This window comes from Gorilla gorilla, chromosome 10 (genome assembly GCF_029281585.2).
Source record: "Gorilla gorilla gorilla isolate KB3781 chromosome 10, NHGRI_mGorGor1-v2.1_pri, whole genome shotgun sequence".
NCBI classification, from domain to species: Eukaryota; Metazoa; Chordata; class Mammalia; order Primates; family Hominidae; genus Gorilla; species Gorilla gorilla.
In genome coordinates, this window is record NC_073234.2 from 148197910 (window position 1) to 148217288 (window position 19379).

General features: G+C 54.1%; 1 protein-coding gene across 3 annotated transcripts; it reads left to right on the forward strand.

The window, feature by feature from the left end:
* Positions 1–5139: 5139 nt before the first annotated feature.
* Positions 5140–16975, forward strand: PGAM5 (PGAM family member 5, mitochondrial serine/threonine protein phosphatase). Of its 3 annotated transcripts, none has more exons than XM_055357738.2 (6): positions 5140–5419; positions 9278–9456; positions 11876–12001; positions 12147–12235; positions 12424–12557; positions 12984–14887. In XM_055357738.2, exons 1-6 carry the CDS (start codon positions 5229–5231, stop codon positions 13030–13032), a joined length of 768 nt encoding a protein of 255 aa, XP_055213713.1. In that variant the 5' UTR covers positions 5140–5228; the 3' UTR covers positions 13033–14887. The 3 variants fall into 3 exon arrangements, with proteins under 3 accessions (XP_055213713.1, XP_018893852.1, XP_004054225.1); XM_019038307.4 differs by lacking the exon at positions 12984–14887 and adding an exon at positions 14903–16975 and having other exon boundaries at positions 5142–5419; positions 12427–12557; XM_004054177.5 differs by lacking the exon at positions 12984–14887 and adding an exon at positions 14903–16975 and having other exon boundaries at positions 5143–5419.
* The last annotated feature ends 2404 nt before the right edge of the window (positions 16976–19379 follow it).

Consider the following 19379-nt stretch of genomic DNA (forward strand, 5'->3'; position numbering starts at 1 on the left):
AGTTCAAGACCAGCCTGGCCAACATAGTGAAACCCTATCTCTACCAAAAATATAAAAAATTAGCGGCTGGGCAGAGCGGCTCATGCCTGTAATCCCAGCACTTTGGGAGGCCAAGGCGGGCGGATCACGAGGTCAAGAAATCAAGGCCATCCTGGCCAACCTGGTGAAACCTTGTCTCTACTAAAAATATAAAAATTAGCAGGGCATGGGCAAGGCGCGGTGGCTCATGCCTGTAATCCCAGCACTTTGGGAGGCCGAGGCGGGCGGATCACGAGGTCAGGAGATCGAGACCATCCTGGCTAACATGGTGAAACCCTGTCTCTACTAAAAAAATACAAAAAATTAGCCGGGCGTGGTGGCGGGCACCTGTAGTCCCAGCTACTCGGGAGGCTGAGGCAGTAGAATGGCGTCAACCTGGGAGGCAGAGCTTGCAGTGAGCCGAGATCGTGCCACTGCACTCCAGGCTGCGCAACAGAGTGAGACTCCATCTCAAAAAAAAAAAAAAAATCATCAGGGTGTGGTGGCACGTGCCTGTAATCACAGCTACTCGGGAGGCTGAGGCAGGAGAACCGCTTGAACCTGGGAGGCAGAGGTTGCAGTGAGCCAAGATCGCTCCACTGCATTCCAGTCTGGCGACAGAGAAAGACTCTGTCTTAAAAAAAAAAAAAAAAATTAGCTGGGTGTGGTGATGCATGCCTGTAATCCCAGCCACTTGGGAGGCTGAGGCAGGAAAATCACTTGAACTGGGAAGGCAGAGGTTGCAGTGAGCCAAGATCGTGCCACTGCACCCCAGCCTGGGCAACAGAGTGAGACTCTGTCTCAAAAAAATAAATAAATAAAATAAAAAATAAAAATAGGGCTGGGTGCAGCGGCTCACGCCTGTAATCCTAGCACTTTTCGAGGCCGAGGCAGGCGGATTACTTGAGGTCAGGAGTTTGAAACCAGCCTGGCCAACATGATGAAACCCCCTCTCTACTAAGAAATAATAAAATAAAAATTAAAAACTTAGAAGGCTGAACATTGCCGTGTGCGTGGACTGCATTTTGCCTGTCCGTCTGTCCATCAGTGGCTAGACTGTTTCCAGCTCCTGGATGCCGTGAAGGATGTGGCGGTGAAGACGGCGGCACTAATGCCTGCTCAAGTCCTGCTTGCCTTGGGTTTTCAAAGAACTGCTCTTTCAGTTCAGAATATTTAAGGTGGGGTCGTTCCCAAAGGAAGTTTAGGGCATTTGCAAAAGTAACAGATGCTCCTGCAATTGATGCAGAAGGTGACAATTCTGACTATCCCTCTAACTTGCCACTTCCCAATGAGTCCCACCCCCCTGCCATGATGGAGGATTAAGAACCTGGATCTCAGAACAGATTCTAGATTAGAATCCAGAGATGACAGTACTGACGCCGCTTAGGGTTGCTTTGTGCCGGAACTCTTCTGAGAGCTGCGCGGGGTTGGCATTATTCATCCTGCAGCAGCCCTGAGGGAGGTGCCATTGTTTCCTCTGCTCCACATGTGGGGGATGCAAGATGCCTCAGCTAGCAAGAGACAGTCCTGATTCAGAGGCAGTCAGCCAGGTCCTGAGCCACCATCTTCACCACCTCATCATAGGGCATCAGAGTGTCACGGCAAGGTCAAGAGAATTTGCTGGAGAAGATTTCACATCATGTATATGGCTTACCACAGCCCGCATCCGGTCAGTTCGCTGAACACACCTTTACGGAGTGCTGTCAGGCACACAGGGGACAGCAGAGACCAGGAGTTTTTAGTTTCACACACTTAACAGTCATCAGAAAACAGGCTTTTTTTTTTTTTTTTTGAGACAGAGTCTCGCTCTGTTGCCCAGGCTGGAGTGCGGTGGCATGATCTCGGCTCACTGCAGCCTCCCGTTTTCAAATGATTCTCCTGGCTCAGCCTCCTGAGTAGCTGGGATTACCAGCGCGTGCCACTATGCCCTGCTAATTTTTTGTATTTTTAGTAGAGATGGGGTTTCACCATGTTGGCCAGGCTGGTCTCGAACTCCTGACCTCAAGTGATCCATCCGCCTGTCTCGGCCTCTCAAAGTGCTGGGATTATCGAGCATGAGCCACTGCGCCCAGCGTAAAAAATACATTAAAAAAAAAATCTTTTCTCCTGGGCTGGTCAGTTTCCACACAGAGGAATCCTTTAGTTCTTGTCAGGGCATTGGGGGAAGGATGGTGGTGGTAGCTGAGCATGGAATGAGCCTAGTGGCCAACATTGTTGTGGCTATCTGGAGGAAAGGGGTTAGAGGTCCTACTGTTCCTTATGTGAACTCTGTATAATCCCATCTTTATTACTGCATCCCCGATCTGAGCTATGCTTGGTGTCCTGAAATCCAGAATCCTCCTGTTCAAGTCGCCTGGAATGGCCTTTCTCTAGTGCTCCACGGTGATGAAAGTGAGCTATTCCCCTGAACATGTGGGGGAGAAACGAAATGTGGAGGCAACCTTTTCCTCTAAATGCTCCTGCTTTCAGCCCCACAGCTCTCAGACAGGAGGCTAATGCTGCCAACTCCCAGACTCTTCCAGACTCACTGGATTAAATGAACTTGCTTCCTGGTTTCCTTCCACATAGGCACTGGTGTTCCATATTCTCAGGTCGATAAAGATCTGATCTCCAGCTCTCGAACTTTTGTTAACTGATTTATCTGCTGTCCTTTCTTCTTACGGATTCAACTATGTCCTTGTGGATTTTCCCTTTTGTTTTTTATTTTTTATTTATTTATTTTTTGAGATGGAGTCTTGCTCTGTTACCCAGGCTGGAGTGCAGTAGTGTGATCTCAGCTCACTGCAGCTTCTGCCTCCTGGATTCCAGCGATTCTCCTGCCTCAGCCTCCTGGGTAACTAGGATTACAGGCGTGTACCTGCTAATTTTTGTATTTTTAGTAGAGATGGGGTTTCACCATGTTGGCCAGGCTGGTCTCAAACTCCTGATCTCAGGTGATCTGCCCACCTCGGCCTCCCAAAGTGCTGGGATTACAGGCATGAGCCACTGAGCCTGGCTGATTTTTTTTTTTTGAGACAGTCTCTGTCACCCAGGCCGGAGTGCAGTGGCATGATCCTGGCTCACTGCAACCTCTGCCTCCCAGGTTCAAGCCATTATCCTGCCTTAGGCTCCTGAGTAGCAGGGACTACAGGCGCTCACCACCACGCCAGGCTTTTTTGTATTTTCAGTAAAGATGGGGTTTCACCATGTTGGTCAGGCTGGTCTTGATCTCCTGACCTCGTGATCTGCCCACCTCGGCCTCCCAAAGTGCTGGAATTATAGGCGTGAGGCACTGCGCCCGGCCCAATTTTCCTTTTTTTATTTTTTTTGAGACAGAGTCTCGCTCTGTTGCCCAGTCTGGAGTGCAGTGGCGCGATCTCGGCCCACTGCAAGCTCCGCCTCCCGGGTTCACGGCATTCTCCTGCCTCAGCCTCCCTAGTAGCTGGGACTACAGGCGCCTGCCACCATGCCCTATTTTGTGTGTGTGTGTGTGTATTTTTAGTAGAGACGGGGTTTCACCGTGTTAGCAGGATGGTCTCAAGCTCCTGACCTCGTGATCCGCTCACCTCGGCCTTCCAAAGTGCTGGGATTACAGGCGTGAGCCACCACGCCCGGCCTTCCTTTTATTTTTATTTTTTAAATCTTCCTATCATTTTTAGTAAATGACCTGGAAGAAGCAGACCTAACTGGAAGCATACAGGTTCAAGAAAGCCTGTTTAAGCAGAAGTCTCAGTATTTCTGTGGAACCATTCAGTTTTTTTATTTTTATTTTTTTGAGACATTGTTTCACTCTGTTGCCCAGGCTGGAGTGCAGTGAGGCAATCTCAGCTCACTGCAACCTCCGCTTCCTGGGTTCAAGCAACTCTCCTGCCTCAGCCTCCTGAGTAGCTGGTATTACAGGCTGGAGCCACCGTGCCCGGCTAATTTTTGTATTTTTAGTAGAGACCGGGTTTCACCATGTTGGCCAGGCTGGTCTCGAACTTCTGACCTCAGGTGATCCGCCCGTCTTGGCCTCCCAAGGTGTTGTGATTACAGGCGTGAGCCACCGAGCTCAGGCCCAAGTGATTTTTAAATAGCTTAAATCAGATCATGTCATTTCCCAATTTTAAAATGGGCAGAGATGGTCCACCAATCCCACTTCTGGGTACAGACGCAAAACAATCAATGAAAGAGATCTGCACGCAGCACTGTTCACGCTAGCGAGGAGATGGCAACAGGGCAAGCGTCCAGCAACGGGTAAGCGGTGGGGTTGGTCCACGCAGGCATCTAGCAATGGGTAAGCGGTGGGGTCGGTCCACGCAGGCGTCCAGCAATGGGTAAGCGGTGGGGTCGGTGCACGCAGGCGTCCAGCAACGGGTAAGCGGTGGGGTCGGTCCACGCAGGCGTCCAGCAACGGGTAAGCGGTGGGGTCGGTGCACGCAGGCGTCCAGCAACGGGTAAGCGGTGGGGTCGGTCCACGCAGGCGTCCAGCAACGGGTAAGCGGTGGGGTCGGTCCACGCAGGCGTCCAGCAACGGGTAAGCGGTGGGGTCGGTCCACGCAGGCGTCCAGCAATGGGTTAGCGGTGGGGTCGGTCCACCCAGGGAGCGCTGGTACCCCTGGAAGGAAACCCAGGCTCTACCGCGGTCCCTCTGAGGACCCTGCTAGGCGAAACGCGCCGGCCATAAAAGACTGTCCCGCAGGAGAGGGCGGTGTTCGGCCCGGGGTTTGAGGGGTCGGGACCAGGAGGAGGGACAGCCCGGCCGAACCTGAACGCACTTCAGGCCGCTTGAACAGCACACGCAGGAACGGCGCCGACGGAAAACTTTATTTGGTGTTCCGCCACCAAAAAAATATCGTTTAAACAAACCTGCGGCAGTTTCCCAGCTCCCTTAAACCGGGGTCCCAAGTTCTCCGCGTCTCCGCCCCTGCACCCAGCCTCCGGCCTCGGCAGGCGCTTCCGGTGCGGAACCTTCTGGAAAGTACCGCGCCGCCCTCCCTGCGTCCCCACAACCCCGCCCGCACCTGTGCGCACCGGCGCTCGCGAGCACAAGTGACGGGACTGGAGCGTGGCGCGGCAGGTGGCTCCACGAAAACGCCCCTTCCCGGAAGGCTGCCCCGCGCCCTGCCGCGCCCCAGGAGGCGGGACTTCCGCCCCCGCCGCCCGGAAGCGGCAGCCGGGGGAAGCGTGTTCCTCGCGGAGCGCCGTCGGGGCCGTGGGCGCCTGCGCGGGCCGGCGCGGGAGCAAGCGGTATGGCGTTCCGGCAGGCGCTGCAGCTGGCGGCCTGCGGGCTGGCCGGGGGCTCGGCCGCCGTGCTCTTCTCGGCCGTGGCGGTAGGGAAGCCGCGCGCAGGCGGGGACGCGGAGCCACGCCCGGCTGAGCCCCCGGCCTGGGCGGGGGGCGCGCGGCCGGGCCCCGGTGTCTGGGACCCCAACTGGGACAGGTGCGCGCGAGGCTGTTTGGGGCCGGGGTCGGGATGGGGGTCAGGGCAGGTGTTACCGTTGGGATCGGGATCGGGACCGGGATCGGGACCAGGTTTAAGGTTGCGATCGGGTCGGGATCTGGGGTCGCCGTCTGCTTTCCCCAGCGGAGGAGCCGCTTTCCGGGGCCGCTCTGCGCGGAGGGTTCTGGGGGCGGCTGACCCTTCCCGCCGGCTTCTGTGGGCCGAGCTCCGTCGCGTCCTCGCCCTTCTCCCCGCCCCTGCGAGTCCGCCCTGGGTGCCATCGCCGGAGCGCGGGCCGGGGCGAGGCTGAGGTGGAAGCCGGGCCTCCTCCAGGGGCGTTTGCAGGAGCGCGCCCGCGAGCTGCGTGCGGTTATTGAGCGTTTGAAATATGGCTCGTGTGATTCCTGAAGGGAATGCTTAGTTTACGTCAATTTACACTTAACGCAAGCAGGGCCGGGTGCGGTAGCTCAGGCCTGTAATCCCAGCGTTTGGGAGGCCGAGGCCGGAGGATCGCTTGAGCCCAGAAATTTGAAACCAGCCTGGGCAGTATAGTGAGACCCCCATCTCTACAAAAAATACAAAAAAAATTGGCCGAGCGAGGTGGCGCGCGCCTGTGGTCCCAGCTACTCGGGAGGCTGAGGTAGGAGGATCCCTTGAGTCCAGGGTGAGTCCAGGGGTCCCAGGCTGCACAGTGGGAGCTGAGATCCCGCCACTTCACTCCAGCCTGAGCAACAGAGCCTGTCTCAAAGGAAAAAAAAAAAAAAAAGTAGTGCAGGTTTTTAACATTAGTTATGTGTTGAAATAGTATTTTTAGCATATTGAATTAAAAGTATGATCGAAATTCACTTGTTTCTTTTTAATGTTGCTATTAGAAAATGTATAATTTCACATGTTGCTGGCATTCTGTTTCTGTCGGCCAGGACTGCTCTAGAGGCAAGGATGGTTTTCCCAGTCTTAACTCCTCATTATACTCAGTACTTTGAGAAAGGGGGCACAGAATTATACTACTGTGGTTGCGTTAGGTACTTTATATTAGATTTTTATCTTTTGTTAACCTTATTTCCTCTATTATTAGCATCATACACTAAGCATGGTGTATATATCAAAATTAATGAGCCAAAATAATATAGATTATTAATTATAGTTATTATATTAGTTTATAATACATTACTGTTAACTAAGGTTCATGCTTCATTGAGATTTCCTCGGCTTTTACCTGCTGTTCTGTTCCAGGGTCCCACATGACAAGTAGTCTTCATGCCTCCTTAGGCATGTTTTGGCTGTGACAATTTCTCAGACTTGTTTTGATGATCATGAGTGTTTGAGGCGTCCTGGTCAGGGGTTTGGTAGAAGGTCCCTCAATTGAGACTTCTCTGAAGGTTTTCTCATGATTAGACTGGAGTTACATTCTTTTTCCTTCTTTTCTTTTTTCTTTTTCCTTGAGACGGAGTTTCGCTCTTGTTGCCCAGGCTGGAGTGCAATGGTGCAATCTCGGCTCACTGCAACCTCCGCCTCCCGGGTTCAAGCGATTCTCCTGCCTCAGCCTCCCGAGTTCAAGCGATTCTCCTGCCTCAGCCTCTCGAGTAGCTGGAATTACAGGCACACGCCATTATGCCCAGCTAATTTTGTATTTTTAGTAGAGATGGGGTTTCTCCATGTCGGTCAGGCTGGTCTTGAACTCCCAACCTTAGGTGATCCTCCCACCTCGGCCTCCCAAAGTGCTGGGATTACAGGCATGAGCCACCATGCCCAGCCTGTTATATTCTTTTTTTAAAATCAGAATTCTGAAAAATCAGAAATTCTGAATCAATATTCTGAATTTCTTAGGTCTTTTTAAGGAAACAGATTTACTCTGCCGTTAAAGAACTTGAAGTAGGCTGGGTGCGGTGGCTCACGCCTGTAATCCCAGCATTTTGAGAGGCTGAAGTGGGCGGATCACTTGAGGTCAGGAGTTCGAGACCAGCCTGACCAACATGGTGACACTCTGTATTTACTAAAAATACAAAAAAATTAGCCAGGCATGGTGGCACGCACCTGTAGTCCTAGCTACTCAGGAGGCTGAGGCGGGACAATCACTTGAACCCAGGAGGTGGAGGCTGCAGTGAGCCCAGATCGTGCCACTGCACTCCAGCCTGGGTGATAGAGCAAAACTCTGTCTCAAAAAAGAAAAAAAAAAAAACTTGAAGTAGAACCGGGAGCTGAGCCCAGCCTTTCTCTTTTAAGCAGGTGTTCCGTATTTGCTTGTCATGTCTGGGGAGAAGTGAATTGGGCCTTGTGGGTTGGGAAAGACTTATACAGACAGAAGGCATGAGCAACTACAGGAAGGTGCTAGAAGACAGCGTGTTTCTTCTTGAGTCTCACATGTCCACACTGGAAAGTTCCAGAGCCTCATCTGGTGAAATCTCCAGCTTCTTCCTGGAGGTCTCATGCAGTTTACGGCTTCCTGTCTCTGTGCCTGTAGCTCCCAAATATTTTCTCTGGCTCAGCCTGACTCCCCCATACCTGCCAATTTGAGTCTTGGCCTGGTTTATGACAGGCCCCCAGGTCAGCGTGGCCCAAACGGAGCCCTTGAGTCACCACCGTGCCCTTCCACAGCTTCCTTTTCCGCCACTGTCTCAGCGAGTAAATACCAGCAGGTTCGACTTTTGCTATTCCCAGCTCTGCCGCATTGAACTTTTTTTGTTGCTGTTGAGACAGGGTCTCGCTCTGTTACCCAGGCTGGAGTGCAGTGCAGTGCAGTGGCAAGATCATGGCTCCTTCCTAGGCTCAAGCAATTCTCCCACTTCAGCCTCCTGAGTAGCCGGGACTACAGCTGCGGACCACCTTGCCCGGCTAATTTTTTAATGTTTTTGTAGAGACAGGGTCCCCCTGTGTTGCCCAGGCTAGTCTTGGACTCCTGGGCTCCAGTGATCTGCCCACCTCGGCCTCCCAAAGTGCTGGGATCCACTCTTTTTCAGATTCCAGCAGCTCTGGAACAGGCCTTCATAATGGGAATGTTTTCTTCCTCACTGAGTGTTTGTTTATTTATTTATTTTCTGAGGCGGAGTCTCACTCTGTCGCCCAGACTGGAGTGCAGTGGCACGATCTCGGCTCTCTGCAACCTCCGCCTCCCAGGTTCAAGCGATTCTCCTGCCTCAGCCTCCCAAGTAGCTGGGATCACAGGCGTGTGCCACCAAGCCCGGCTAATTTTTTTCTATTTTGAGTAGAGGTGCGATTTCACCATGTTGGCCAGGCTAGTATCGAACTCTTGACCTCAGTTGATCTGGCCACCTCAGCCTCCCAAATGCTGGGATTGCACGTGTGAGCCACTGCACCCGGCCTGAGGGTCTAAAATGTGCTTAGTATGACTGAGGACATGATGTTTTAATTTTATTTAATTTTGCTTAAATTTTGAATTGAAACATCCTCATAGCTAGTGGCTGCTGTTGGGCATTGCAGTTCTAGGCTCTGCTGAAGCATCATGGTCAGGGAGGCCCATCTTGGCCCCATGGACACTTTCCACCTGCGCCCCGATAGCCGCTGTCCTCTTTCCTAGCCTGGCGTTCTCCATAACCACAGTTGCGTTCGGGGTAGTCTGTCTCCTGCTGTTCACTGTCTGCCTCTCATTAGAGAAGATGCACAGGGCTTTGCTTGTCTGTTTTGCTCTCCAGCGCATCACTCAGAACAGACCTGGCACTAGCTTTGTGGGAGGGAGAGTGGCGGTATGCTCAGAGAGGCCTCCCCAGGGCTGTGCCAAGGGCCTTGTCTTCTCTCCATGCTCTTCCCAAATAGTCTGACAATTTGGAAATAACGTCTTGTCAGAAAAACTCAAACTTGGGAACAGAGGTCACAAGGACATATCTTGTATTTCAACATCAGGCGAGAACCACTGTCTCTGATCAACGTGCGGAAGAGGAACGTGGAATCTGGGGAAGAAGAGCTGGCGTCCAAGCTGGACCACTACAAAGCCAAGGCCACACGGCACATCTTCCTCATCAGGCATTCCCAGTACCACGTGGATGGCTCCCTGGAGAAGGACCGCACTCTGACCCCGCTGGGTATGTGGTGGGTTCACATCCTCCGTGGACCCTCTTGGTTATGTGGCCAGGTGCATATCCTCTGCTGGCGCCTTGGTTATGTGACTGGGTGCAGGTCCTCCGCAGACCCCCTTGGTCAGCTTTCTTGAAAGTGCTGGGGGCACTGGGCCTCCTGGGGCCCATGTCCGAGACCATCACCCCTGAATCACACATTATTACCAGTAACTGTCAGCTGAACTTGGACAGAAGACAAGCTTTTCAAAATATCCTTACCTTGGCCGGGCGCGGTGGCTCACGCCTGTAATCCCAGCACTTTGGGAGGCCAAGGCAGGTGGATTACCTGAGGTCAGGAATTCGAGACCAGCCTGGCCAACACGGCAAAACCCTGTCTCTACTAAAAGTACAAAAATTAGCCGGGTGCGGTGGTGGGCGCCTGTAGTCCCAGCTACTCGGGGAGCTGAGGCAGGAGAATGGTGTGAACCCTGGATGCAGAGCTTGCAGTGAGCTGAGATCGCACCACTGCACTCCAGCCTGGGCGACAGAGCGAGACTCCGTCTCAAAAAAAAAAAATGTCCTTACCTTGGCCAGGCACGGTGGCTCACGCCTGTAATCCCAACACTTTGGGAGGCCGAGGCAGGTGGATCACCTGAAGTCAGGAGTTCGAGACCAGCCTGGCCAACAGGGCGAAACCTCATCTCTACTAAAAGTACAAAAATTAGCCGGGTGCAGTGGCAGGTACCTGTAATCCCAGCCACTAAGGAGGCTGAGGCAGGAGAATTGCTTGACCCTGGGAGGTGGAGGTTGCAGTGAGCCAAGATTGCACCACTACACTCTAGCCTAGGTAACAGAGTGAGACTCCATCTCAAAAAAAAAAAAAAAAAGCCCTTAACTTTTAGCAAATGTTGGACAGATCTTGTTTGCATGAGACCAAATGCAGTGCATATCCCAGCAGCGATTTTATACCTGCTTGATGCCTTGGAAAGCAGCGTGGCTTGTGCCCTCGGCTGCTCACCTGGACCTGCTGCCAAAGACGCTTCTCTGCGGCCTGTGGCACTCACAGGCCTGATGCCTGGCGTCTGCTTTTTTGTTTGTTTTGTTTTGAGACATAGCCCTGCTCTGTTACCCAGGCTGGAGTGCAGTGACGTGATCTTGGCCCGCTGCAACCTCTGCTTCCTGGGTTCAAGCAATTCTCCTGCCTCAGGCTCCCAAGTAGCTGGGACTACAGGCACACGCTGCCACGCCCAGCTAATTTTTTGTATTTTTAGTAGAGATGGGGTTTCACTGTGTTAGCCAGGATGGTCTCGATCTCCTGACCTTGTGATCCACCCGCCTCGGCCTCCCAAAGTACTGGGATTACAGGCGTGAGCCACCGTGCCCAGCCTAATTTTTTTTTTTTTTTTGTATTTTTAGTAGAGACAGGGTTTCACCATATTGGCCAGGCTGGTCTCAAACTCCTGACCTCGTAATCCACCTGCCTTGGCCTCCCAAAGTGCTAGGGTGACAGGTGTGAGCCACCGCGCCCGGCCTGGCGTCTGCCTCTTAATGCCCTGTTGAACAGGCAGGACTGAGCAACAGGATCCTGCCTGTCCCCACTGGCAGATGCTGCATAGACAGCGTGCAGGAGGGTCCTTCCACCTTGTCCTTGTGTCCCTGTGCAGGTGGATCTGTAGAAGAAATGCCTGCCTAGAGAAGGAAATGCGGGGTGGGCTAAGGTAGAGTTTACATTTTGAAAAGTTCTTCGAATGGGATAGTGCCTGTTCATGCACATATTACAAATTCAAATAGTAAAAATGTGAAGGGCTGTCCTCCACAGATGCCTGCCCCCAGTCCCCAGAGCTGTCCCGGCTGCTTGTGCACAAAGAAAGTGGAGTGACAGATGCAGCTGTGGCTGCATCCAGTGGCTTCGGCCTTCCTGAGGCGTTTTCACCTGGATGCAAAAGCTCACAAGAGAAAAGGCATCTGCACTGGTGTCCGGCCCCCACGTAGCAAGCAGCTCGGGGTGTTTAGGTCCCGCTGTGTTGGCCTCCGTCACGGCGCGTGGTTGGGGGCCCGTGAGGCTCAGGTTTTGGACATAGTTGAGTGAGGGTGACACGGGGGGACCCAGAAACCACCCCTGGGCCCCACCAAGCGCCAGCCACCATCCGGTTTGCTTGCTGCTCCATTGATGGAATCAGATGCATGTTTTTTCCTGTATGGGGGTGAAGACAGTTGAGTGCCGGCCCCTCTGGCCCAAGCCTTGGGAGGGCAGGAGCCATCGGCTGAGCTTGCTGAGCTTGCTGCCTGATCGGGGGTCGTATTTGTGGGTGGAGGAGGGCGTGTTTGCGGGCGGAGGAGGGCGTGTTTGCGGGCGGAGGAGGGCGTGTTTGCGGGCGGAGGAGGGGGTGTTTGCGGGTGGAGGAGGGGGTGCAGGTGCGGCACTCAGGTGCCTTTCACCTTCCAGGTCGGGAGCAGGCTGAACTCACTGGGCTCCGCCTGGCAAGCTTGGGGTTGAAGTTTAATAAAATCGTGCATTCGTCTATGACCCGCGCCATAGAGACCACCGATATCATCAGCCGGCACCTGCCAGGTGAGTGCTGGGCGCGGGGCCTCCATGCTTGCAGCAGTGGACGGCTCGTGGCAGGGCCCCGGCCTGAGCTCCTGGCCACCGGGAGGTCACAGCATCTCCGCCGGCGGGGCCGCCTCACCCAGCGCTTCGCTGTGCTTCTCTGCAGGCGTCTGCAAAGTCAGCACAGATCTGCTGCGGGAAGGCGCCCCCATCGAGCCAGACCCGCCCGTGTCTCACTGGAAGCCGGAAGCTGTGGTAAAACCCTCCCCGGGGAGCAGCTGTGTCACCCTCGCCTTCCCTGGGCAAAGCGGCCCTGCTGGGCTCACCATCCACCACGTGCCCGGCCGTCCCACGGGCTTCCCCGGGCGGCGATGGGGTCTGTCCTCCTGACACCCGCCTTGCCCGTGTACTTCCGCACTGACGGTTCCTCACTCTGCCCCCAGCAGTATTACGAAGACGGAGCCCGGATCGAGGCCGCCTTCCGGAACTACATCCACCGCGCAGATGCCAGGCAGGAGGAGGACAGTTACGAGATCTTCATTTGTCACGCCAACGTCATCCGCTACATCGTGTGCAGGTAGGCAGCTGCTGGGCTGGGCGTGGCCTAAAATAATTTCAGACTTAGAGAAAAGCATGAGGAAGAAGCCGAGCGAGACCCTCCTCCACTGCCGATGCCACCCTAGTCAGGCCTCACCAGCCCCCGGGCGTCCGCTTCCCGCGAGTCCTAGTCAGTTTCGCGGTAGGTGGCGTGTTACTTGGAGCTTCTCATAAGGCTGTTTTGGGCAAGGGTAGTGCAGACAGGGAGGGACCCCTGTGGTGTCCTCGGTGGGGTGCGTGCTGGGTGGGGGGTCCTGGGTGGGGTGCGTGCTGGGTGGGGGGTCCTGGGTACGGTGCATGCTGGGCGTCCGCACTGCCCTGGTTGTTTTCCCTTTGTAATTGAACGTCCTGTTTCCCCTCAAACTCGGCCAACCACCTTCTGCCTCCGGCTGGATCCCACTGGCAGCATCCCGCCGCTGTTGTCCGCCGGGGATTTTGTGCTTCTGGGGTCCTGACCTTCACTTGCTGATCTGGGGGCGCTCCCACCCGTGTGCTGGCGTGACGGCGCGGGGCGTCCACTCCCCTCTGGGTCGAGGCCACAGCTGAGTCACGTTGCTGCCCGGGCTGCTCCCTCGGGGGGCCCTTGTCCCTCAACCTGCTCTGGTGCCCCACTCTCGGCACCACAGAATGATCCGGGTTCAGGTTGCGTTTTCCCTGCCACCACCCTGCAATCAGCCACTTCTTTAAGGAGCTCCAGGGCTGCAGCCACGTTAGAGGGCCCCTTGCGGGGCAGGGCCAGCTCTATGGTTACATACTTCAAACAGTCAGAAGGGTTGGCCAAACCTCACTAAATGCAAATTTGAAACAAATTTGCCTCTTCTCTGGATCCATTAGTAAATGTGTGTGTGGGCTCCGCAGCTGAGGGGGCCCTCTTGTGTGTGACGAGTCCTGTGGTGGGAGGACAGGACGGCACTGGTGATGCCGTGTGAGGCTGGGCCCTGGTCTCTGCCCGCCTGTCACCTGGGCCTGTCACCAGGGCTGGGGCTGCTGGGAGCACCATGGTCAGAAGAGCAGCAGCTCCCAGAAAGTCGAGGATGTACGGGCCGAGATTCTCAAGCTTGGCTCCAGACCAGATAGAGCTTTTCTGGGGGTTGGAGCCTCCGGGTGGTGTGGCCTCAGGTTAAGTGAGTACCTGTTTGCTGTGAGTCGTTCGTTGCCTCCTGTCTGTGCTTGTGAATGAGCCATATGGGTGGCTTCTATGCTGCCACCACCACCTTGTGTGTCCCATGACACAGTCACCCCGAGGTGACACAAATGCTAAAAATGCACAGAAATAACCGGGGTGGGAGAGTGGAGCTGACCTGAGTCCACACAGTGGTGAGGGCCAGGCAGGTGCACCTGGACACGAGAATATGGCTGTGCTGTTCCGGCCGGTGCTGCCAGGCAGCCCTGAGGAGGCTCGGGAAGCAGCGTAAGGGTGGCCATGCGGCCCACTGAGACAGGGCGGTGGGTGGCTCAGAGGCGGTGATGGCAACACCGAGCTTTTCTGCAAATGCGAATTGTGCCTAAGAAGTGCATGAAGATGCCACGGCGGGTAGATCCCATCTCCGTTCTTTGCTTTCCCAGAAAGGGACCTGTTGCACTAACTGGCTGCTCCCTGCTTTTTTTTATATGGGAAAAGCAGAAATTAAATTGTGTTTCCTCGTAAGAAGTCAGCGTTGTTCTGATCTGTGCAAATCTTGAGTTGGGGTTGGGCCCCTGTCCTAAAGAGGGCAGGTCCCCAAGTGTGATGGCTCAATTCATGTCGATCCCAGTCATCGATTCACGTCGATCCCAGCCAGATCTTCCCCAAGAAGCCCCGACTGAAGACAGGAGCGGCTCGGCTGATGTGTACCCCGGCCCTGAGGTTGCTCTGAGACTTCTGAGGGGCTCAGCCTCTGTTTGTAGAACAGAGCCCCCTGGCACAGCCTGGCCCAGCCTCTTTTAAGGACAGAGCCCCCTGGCTCTAGCCCAGCCCGTTTTTTTTTTTTTGAGACAGAATCTCGCTCTGTCACCCAGGCTGGAGTGCAGTGGTGCGATCTCAACTCACTGCAAGCTCCGCCTCCCGGGTTCACGCCATTCTTCTGCCTCAGCCTCCCGAGTAGCTGGGACTACAGGTGCCTGCTATCACGCCCAGCTAATTTTTTGTATTTTTAGTAGAGATGGGGTTTCACCGTGTTAGCCAGGATGGTCTCGATCTCCTGACCTTGTGATCCACCCGCCTGGCCTCCCAAAGCGCTGGGATTACAGGCGTGAGCCACCGCACCCGGCCTAGCTCAGCCCGTTTTAAGGACAGAGCCCCCTGGCTCTAACGTGCCCTTTCTCTCTCTCTCTCTCTCTCCCCAGAGCACTGCAGTTTCCTCCTGAAGGCTGGCTCCGGCTCTCCCTCAATAACGGCAGCATCACCCACCTGGTGATCCGACCCAACGGCCGAGTTGCGCTCAGGACCCTCGGGGACACGGGGTTCATGCCTCCCGACAAGATCACCCGATCCTGAGGGCGCCCACAGGGCTCCGGCCTTTCCTTCCTTCTGTCCTCCCCGCACAGGCCGCACACGCTTAACGTTTTGTTCCCAAGGAGACCGGCGGAAAAGTAGAAACCTGCAATGCTGCATCTGGGAACTGACTTGTGACCAGGCTGAGAAGGGGAGAGTTGGGATCAGACAGCCTGACTTACCTGCAGGGTTTTATACCTGACCATGAACCCCCAGGATGGCGTGGGGTTTAAGGTGAAAGCGTCTCATGCACAAGTCAGGCCTGTTGTGGGGACCTGAAAGAGGCCTGACCCAGACCACCATGTTCGCACCCACAGCTGACCCGTGCTGAGGGTCCATGCTCCATTGGCAAAGCCGGTCAGGCACGAGGGCGACTGAGGCACGTGGATGAGGAGGGCACCCAGGTTCTGTTCACAACTCACTTCACTTCATACATCCTTTTAATTTCTTAAAACCTTCTTGTCCCTTAAATATTTGTCAATTAAAGATTTTCTGGCTGGGCACAGTGGCTCACACCTGTATTCCCAGCTACTCAGGAGGCCAAGGTGGGAGGATCATTTGAGCTCAGGAGTTCAAGACCAGCCTGGACAAGGCAACATAGCGAGACCCTGTCTCTACTAAAAATACAAAACTTAGCTGGGTATGTCGTGGGCATCTAGAGTCCCAGCTACTTGGGAGGATGAGGTGGGTGGATCACTTGGGCCCGGGGCCCAGGAGCTGGAGGCTGCAGTGAGCTGTGATTGTGTCACTGCACTCCAGCCTGGGCAACCGAGGGAGACTTAAAGCAATTTTTTCTTTTGAAACGGAGTTTCACTCTTGTTGCCCAGGCTGGAGTGCAGTGGTGCGATCTCGGCTCACCGCAACCTCTGCCTCCTGGGTTCAAGTGATTCTCCTGCCTCAGCTCCCGAGTAGCTGGGATTACAGTCGCCCACCACCATACCCGGCTAATTTTTTGTATTTTTAGTAAAGACAGGGTTTCATGGAGAAACCAATATAGAATTGTTCAGGCTGGTCTCGAACTCCCAACCTCAGGTGATTCACCCGCCTTGGCCTCCCAAAGTGCTGGGATTAAAGGTGTGAGCCATCGTGCCCGGCCTAAAAAATTTTTTTTTCTTCATCTGGGTTTTTGCTTTGAAAACAAGTTTCTCCAAATTTACAGATTCCTGATGATGTTGGGTCTGAACTCACCAACTTGATTAGGCCTTTAGGGGCCGAGGGACTAGCCAGCTGCACAGGTGACTCTGGACGGGGAAGGGGCAGGTGAGGTGGGTCTGCAGAGGTGGCTTCGCCTTTGACCTTCATGCTGGTCTTGTCTCGGCTGAGGTGACACGCTAGTGACAGCCCAATAGGGGGTTACCCTTATTGAGTAAAATACTTCAGATTGACAGCTCAATCTTAGTTTGCCTCCAGTTAATCTTTTATGCTTAGGGATTAAATGTGTGGTTTTTTTTTTTTTTTTTTTGGAGACGGAGTCTCGCTCTGTCACCCAGGCTGGAGTGCAGTGGTGCGATCTCGGCTCACTGCAACCTCTGCCTCCTGGGTTCAAACGATTCTCCTGCCTCAGCCTCCCAAGTAGCTGGGATTACAGGTGCCCGCCACCATGCCTGGCTAATTTTTTATTTTTAGTAGAGATGGGGTTTCACCGTGTTGGCCAGGTTGGTCTCGAACTCCTGACCTCGTGATCTACCCACCTCGGCCTCCCAAAGTGCTGGGATTACAGGCGTGAGCTAGCGCACCTGGCCAGGGATTAAAATATTCAAACATGTTGTGTGTACCCAGATATTCTGTTAATTTAGGAAAAACAGTACAATTTCTATGAAGTGGTTGTGACTATTTTCTGTAGTCAATAGAGTTGGGATATCTGATCTATTTCTCTGTCTACTTTGGAAATGATTGCATAATAAAATCTTACTGTTTTTTTAAAAGGACTAGTTGTGAGTGCATTAAAAGCGTGGAACTTCGGCCAGGTGCGGTGGCCACACCTGTAATCCCAGCACTTCAGGAGGCCCAGGCAGGTGGATCATGAGATCGGGAGTTCAAGACCAGCCTGACCAACATGGTGAAACCTCGTCTCTACTAAAAATACAAAAATTAGCCGGGTGTGGCAGGCACCTGTAATCCCAGCTACTCAGGAGGCTGAGGCAGGAGAATCGCTTGAACCCAGAAGGCGGAGCTTGCAGTGAGCCGAGATCGCTCCACTGCACTCCAGCCTGGGCCACAGAGCAAGACACCATCTAAAAAGAAAAAAAGGAAACTTGTGCAGTGTGAGAAACGATGGTGTCACCAGAACCCTTTGCACAGCGTCCTGTCTCCCCGTGGCTGACGCCTCTGCCTGCATCGCACCGGCTGCCTGCTCAGAGGACTTCCACCAGTGGCCTGGGCCCTTTCCGAATCCCTGACCAGGACGGCAAGGCTGACCAATGGTTGTGGAGACAACAGCCACAGCAACCATACGGCACTGTCTAGAAATAGTTTTGATAAGCCAGGGACGCGCCAACTTCAAAAACAAATACCAGGCACGCTCACGTTTGACCTCAGACGGGAGCAAGGCTGGCGAGGAAGCAGTCCGGGATGCTCTAAGGCAGCTGCACAGGGCGCCCACGCCACAGCCCCAACGCTGGGCCTCCAGGGATGGGGCAGCGCTGCAGGGCTAAGCCTTTGTTCTGCTTAGGGCCCCAGCTCCTCTGTAAAGTGGGAAAGCTTGGAGGTGGGAGCAGGGCCAGCACGCCTGGCACTGAGGCAATGCTCAGAGTAGGCGCAGGTTTGCTGGGCAGCAAAGCTCATCACAAAGTGGAATGACCACACATCAGCTGGCCCCGATGCCCTACGCAGCCCACGGCCACTCATCGCTCACGTCATAGACATGAGTCGCACTCACGTGAAGATCTGGACAGACTACCTGGTCTAAAGGGGGAAGTGGATGGGAGACCACGAGCAGTTTTCAATGGATCACAAGAAACCAGTGACCCAGAGTCTTCAAATCCTTCTGCAAACAAACAAACAAAAAACCCAAAAGGAAAGAAAACCTGATGATGCTGCTTAAGTCAAATTTGAAGTCAAGGATTTTGAAAAGTTAAGCCACAAACTCAGTGTGTGACTAATTCTTTAAGAGCGTACAGCAATGATAACCAAGTCTACAGCCCTTGGTATTCCCAGGCAGCCTCCACTCCAAGTCCTAACCAGGCCCTGCTTATCTGCCAAGATCAGAGAGACTGGGTGTGTTCAGGGTAGTATGCCCATAGATGATTACCTACGTTTCTTGAATATGAAACTTTAAATAATTTTTAGTTTCTTTTTCTAGAGTAAATTCCCAGCAAACTTTTTTTTTGAGACATACTCTGGCTCTGTCACCCGGGCTGGAGTGCGGTGCCACTGTCTCGGCTCACTACAACCTCCGCTTTCCAGGCTCAAGCGATTCTCATGTCTCAGCTCGTTGTACAGGTGTGCGTCACTGCACCTGGCTCATTTTTGCATTTGTGGTAGAGATGGGTTTCACTATGCTGGCTAGACTGGTCTCGAGCTCCTGGCCTCAAGTGATCCGCCCACCTCGGCATCCCAAAGCACATGAGCCACTGTGCCTGGTAGACTTCCCTTCTAAAATACCTGCTGTTCAAAGTGGTTCTTCCTTAAATGGCCTTTTCCAGTCTTCTGCATTTGGGACGGACGTAGATTAGCAAAGTGAGGATGGCTCACGGTTTGGCTGGTAGCTGGTGTGGGTCTAATTTCTGAATGCTGGACTCAGGGCAGGTATGGCCGGGGAGAAGGCAGGGAGGGGCAGGCAGGAGACTGGGGAGTGGGGAGCTGACCCATACCAGGGCAGCCCCCAGGGATCTTCAGCGCACGAGTGTGCGTGTTTGAACGCCTGCGTGGAGGGAGCCGCATGAGGGGAAAGGCTGAGGGTGTCTGGACTGGGTGAGTTACAGGGGCCCAGTGACGTCAACGATGGAAACTGTCCCCTGGTTTGGGACAGACTGAAGACTTCTCACATGTTAGTAACGATAGCCTCAGTCTGGCCAAAGTGAAAACTGCACACCAGAAGCCTCAATGAGACTGGTGGGAACGGCAATGCCACCAGATGACGGCCAGCTGCCAGGGGCCGCCGTGCCAACGTTTATCCCAAAGCCTTTTCTGAGGAGGGAGCATGGGCGGGAATCTGCAGCTGGAGCAGTCACAGGGTTTCCAACCACGACAAACACGCCTGCGCCCCGCATGCACAGCCGGGCCCCAATGAAGGTTTTACCATCAGCCCTTCCCTGGGAAAACTCTAAAGGCTTCTGGAAACATCCACACGGCTCTGGAGGACCTGGCTGTGGTCCCTGCCATGGCGTC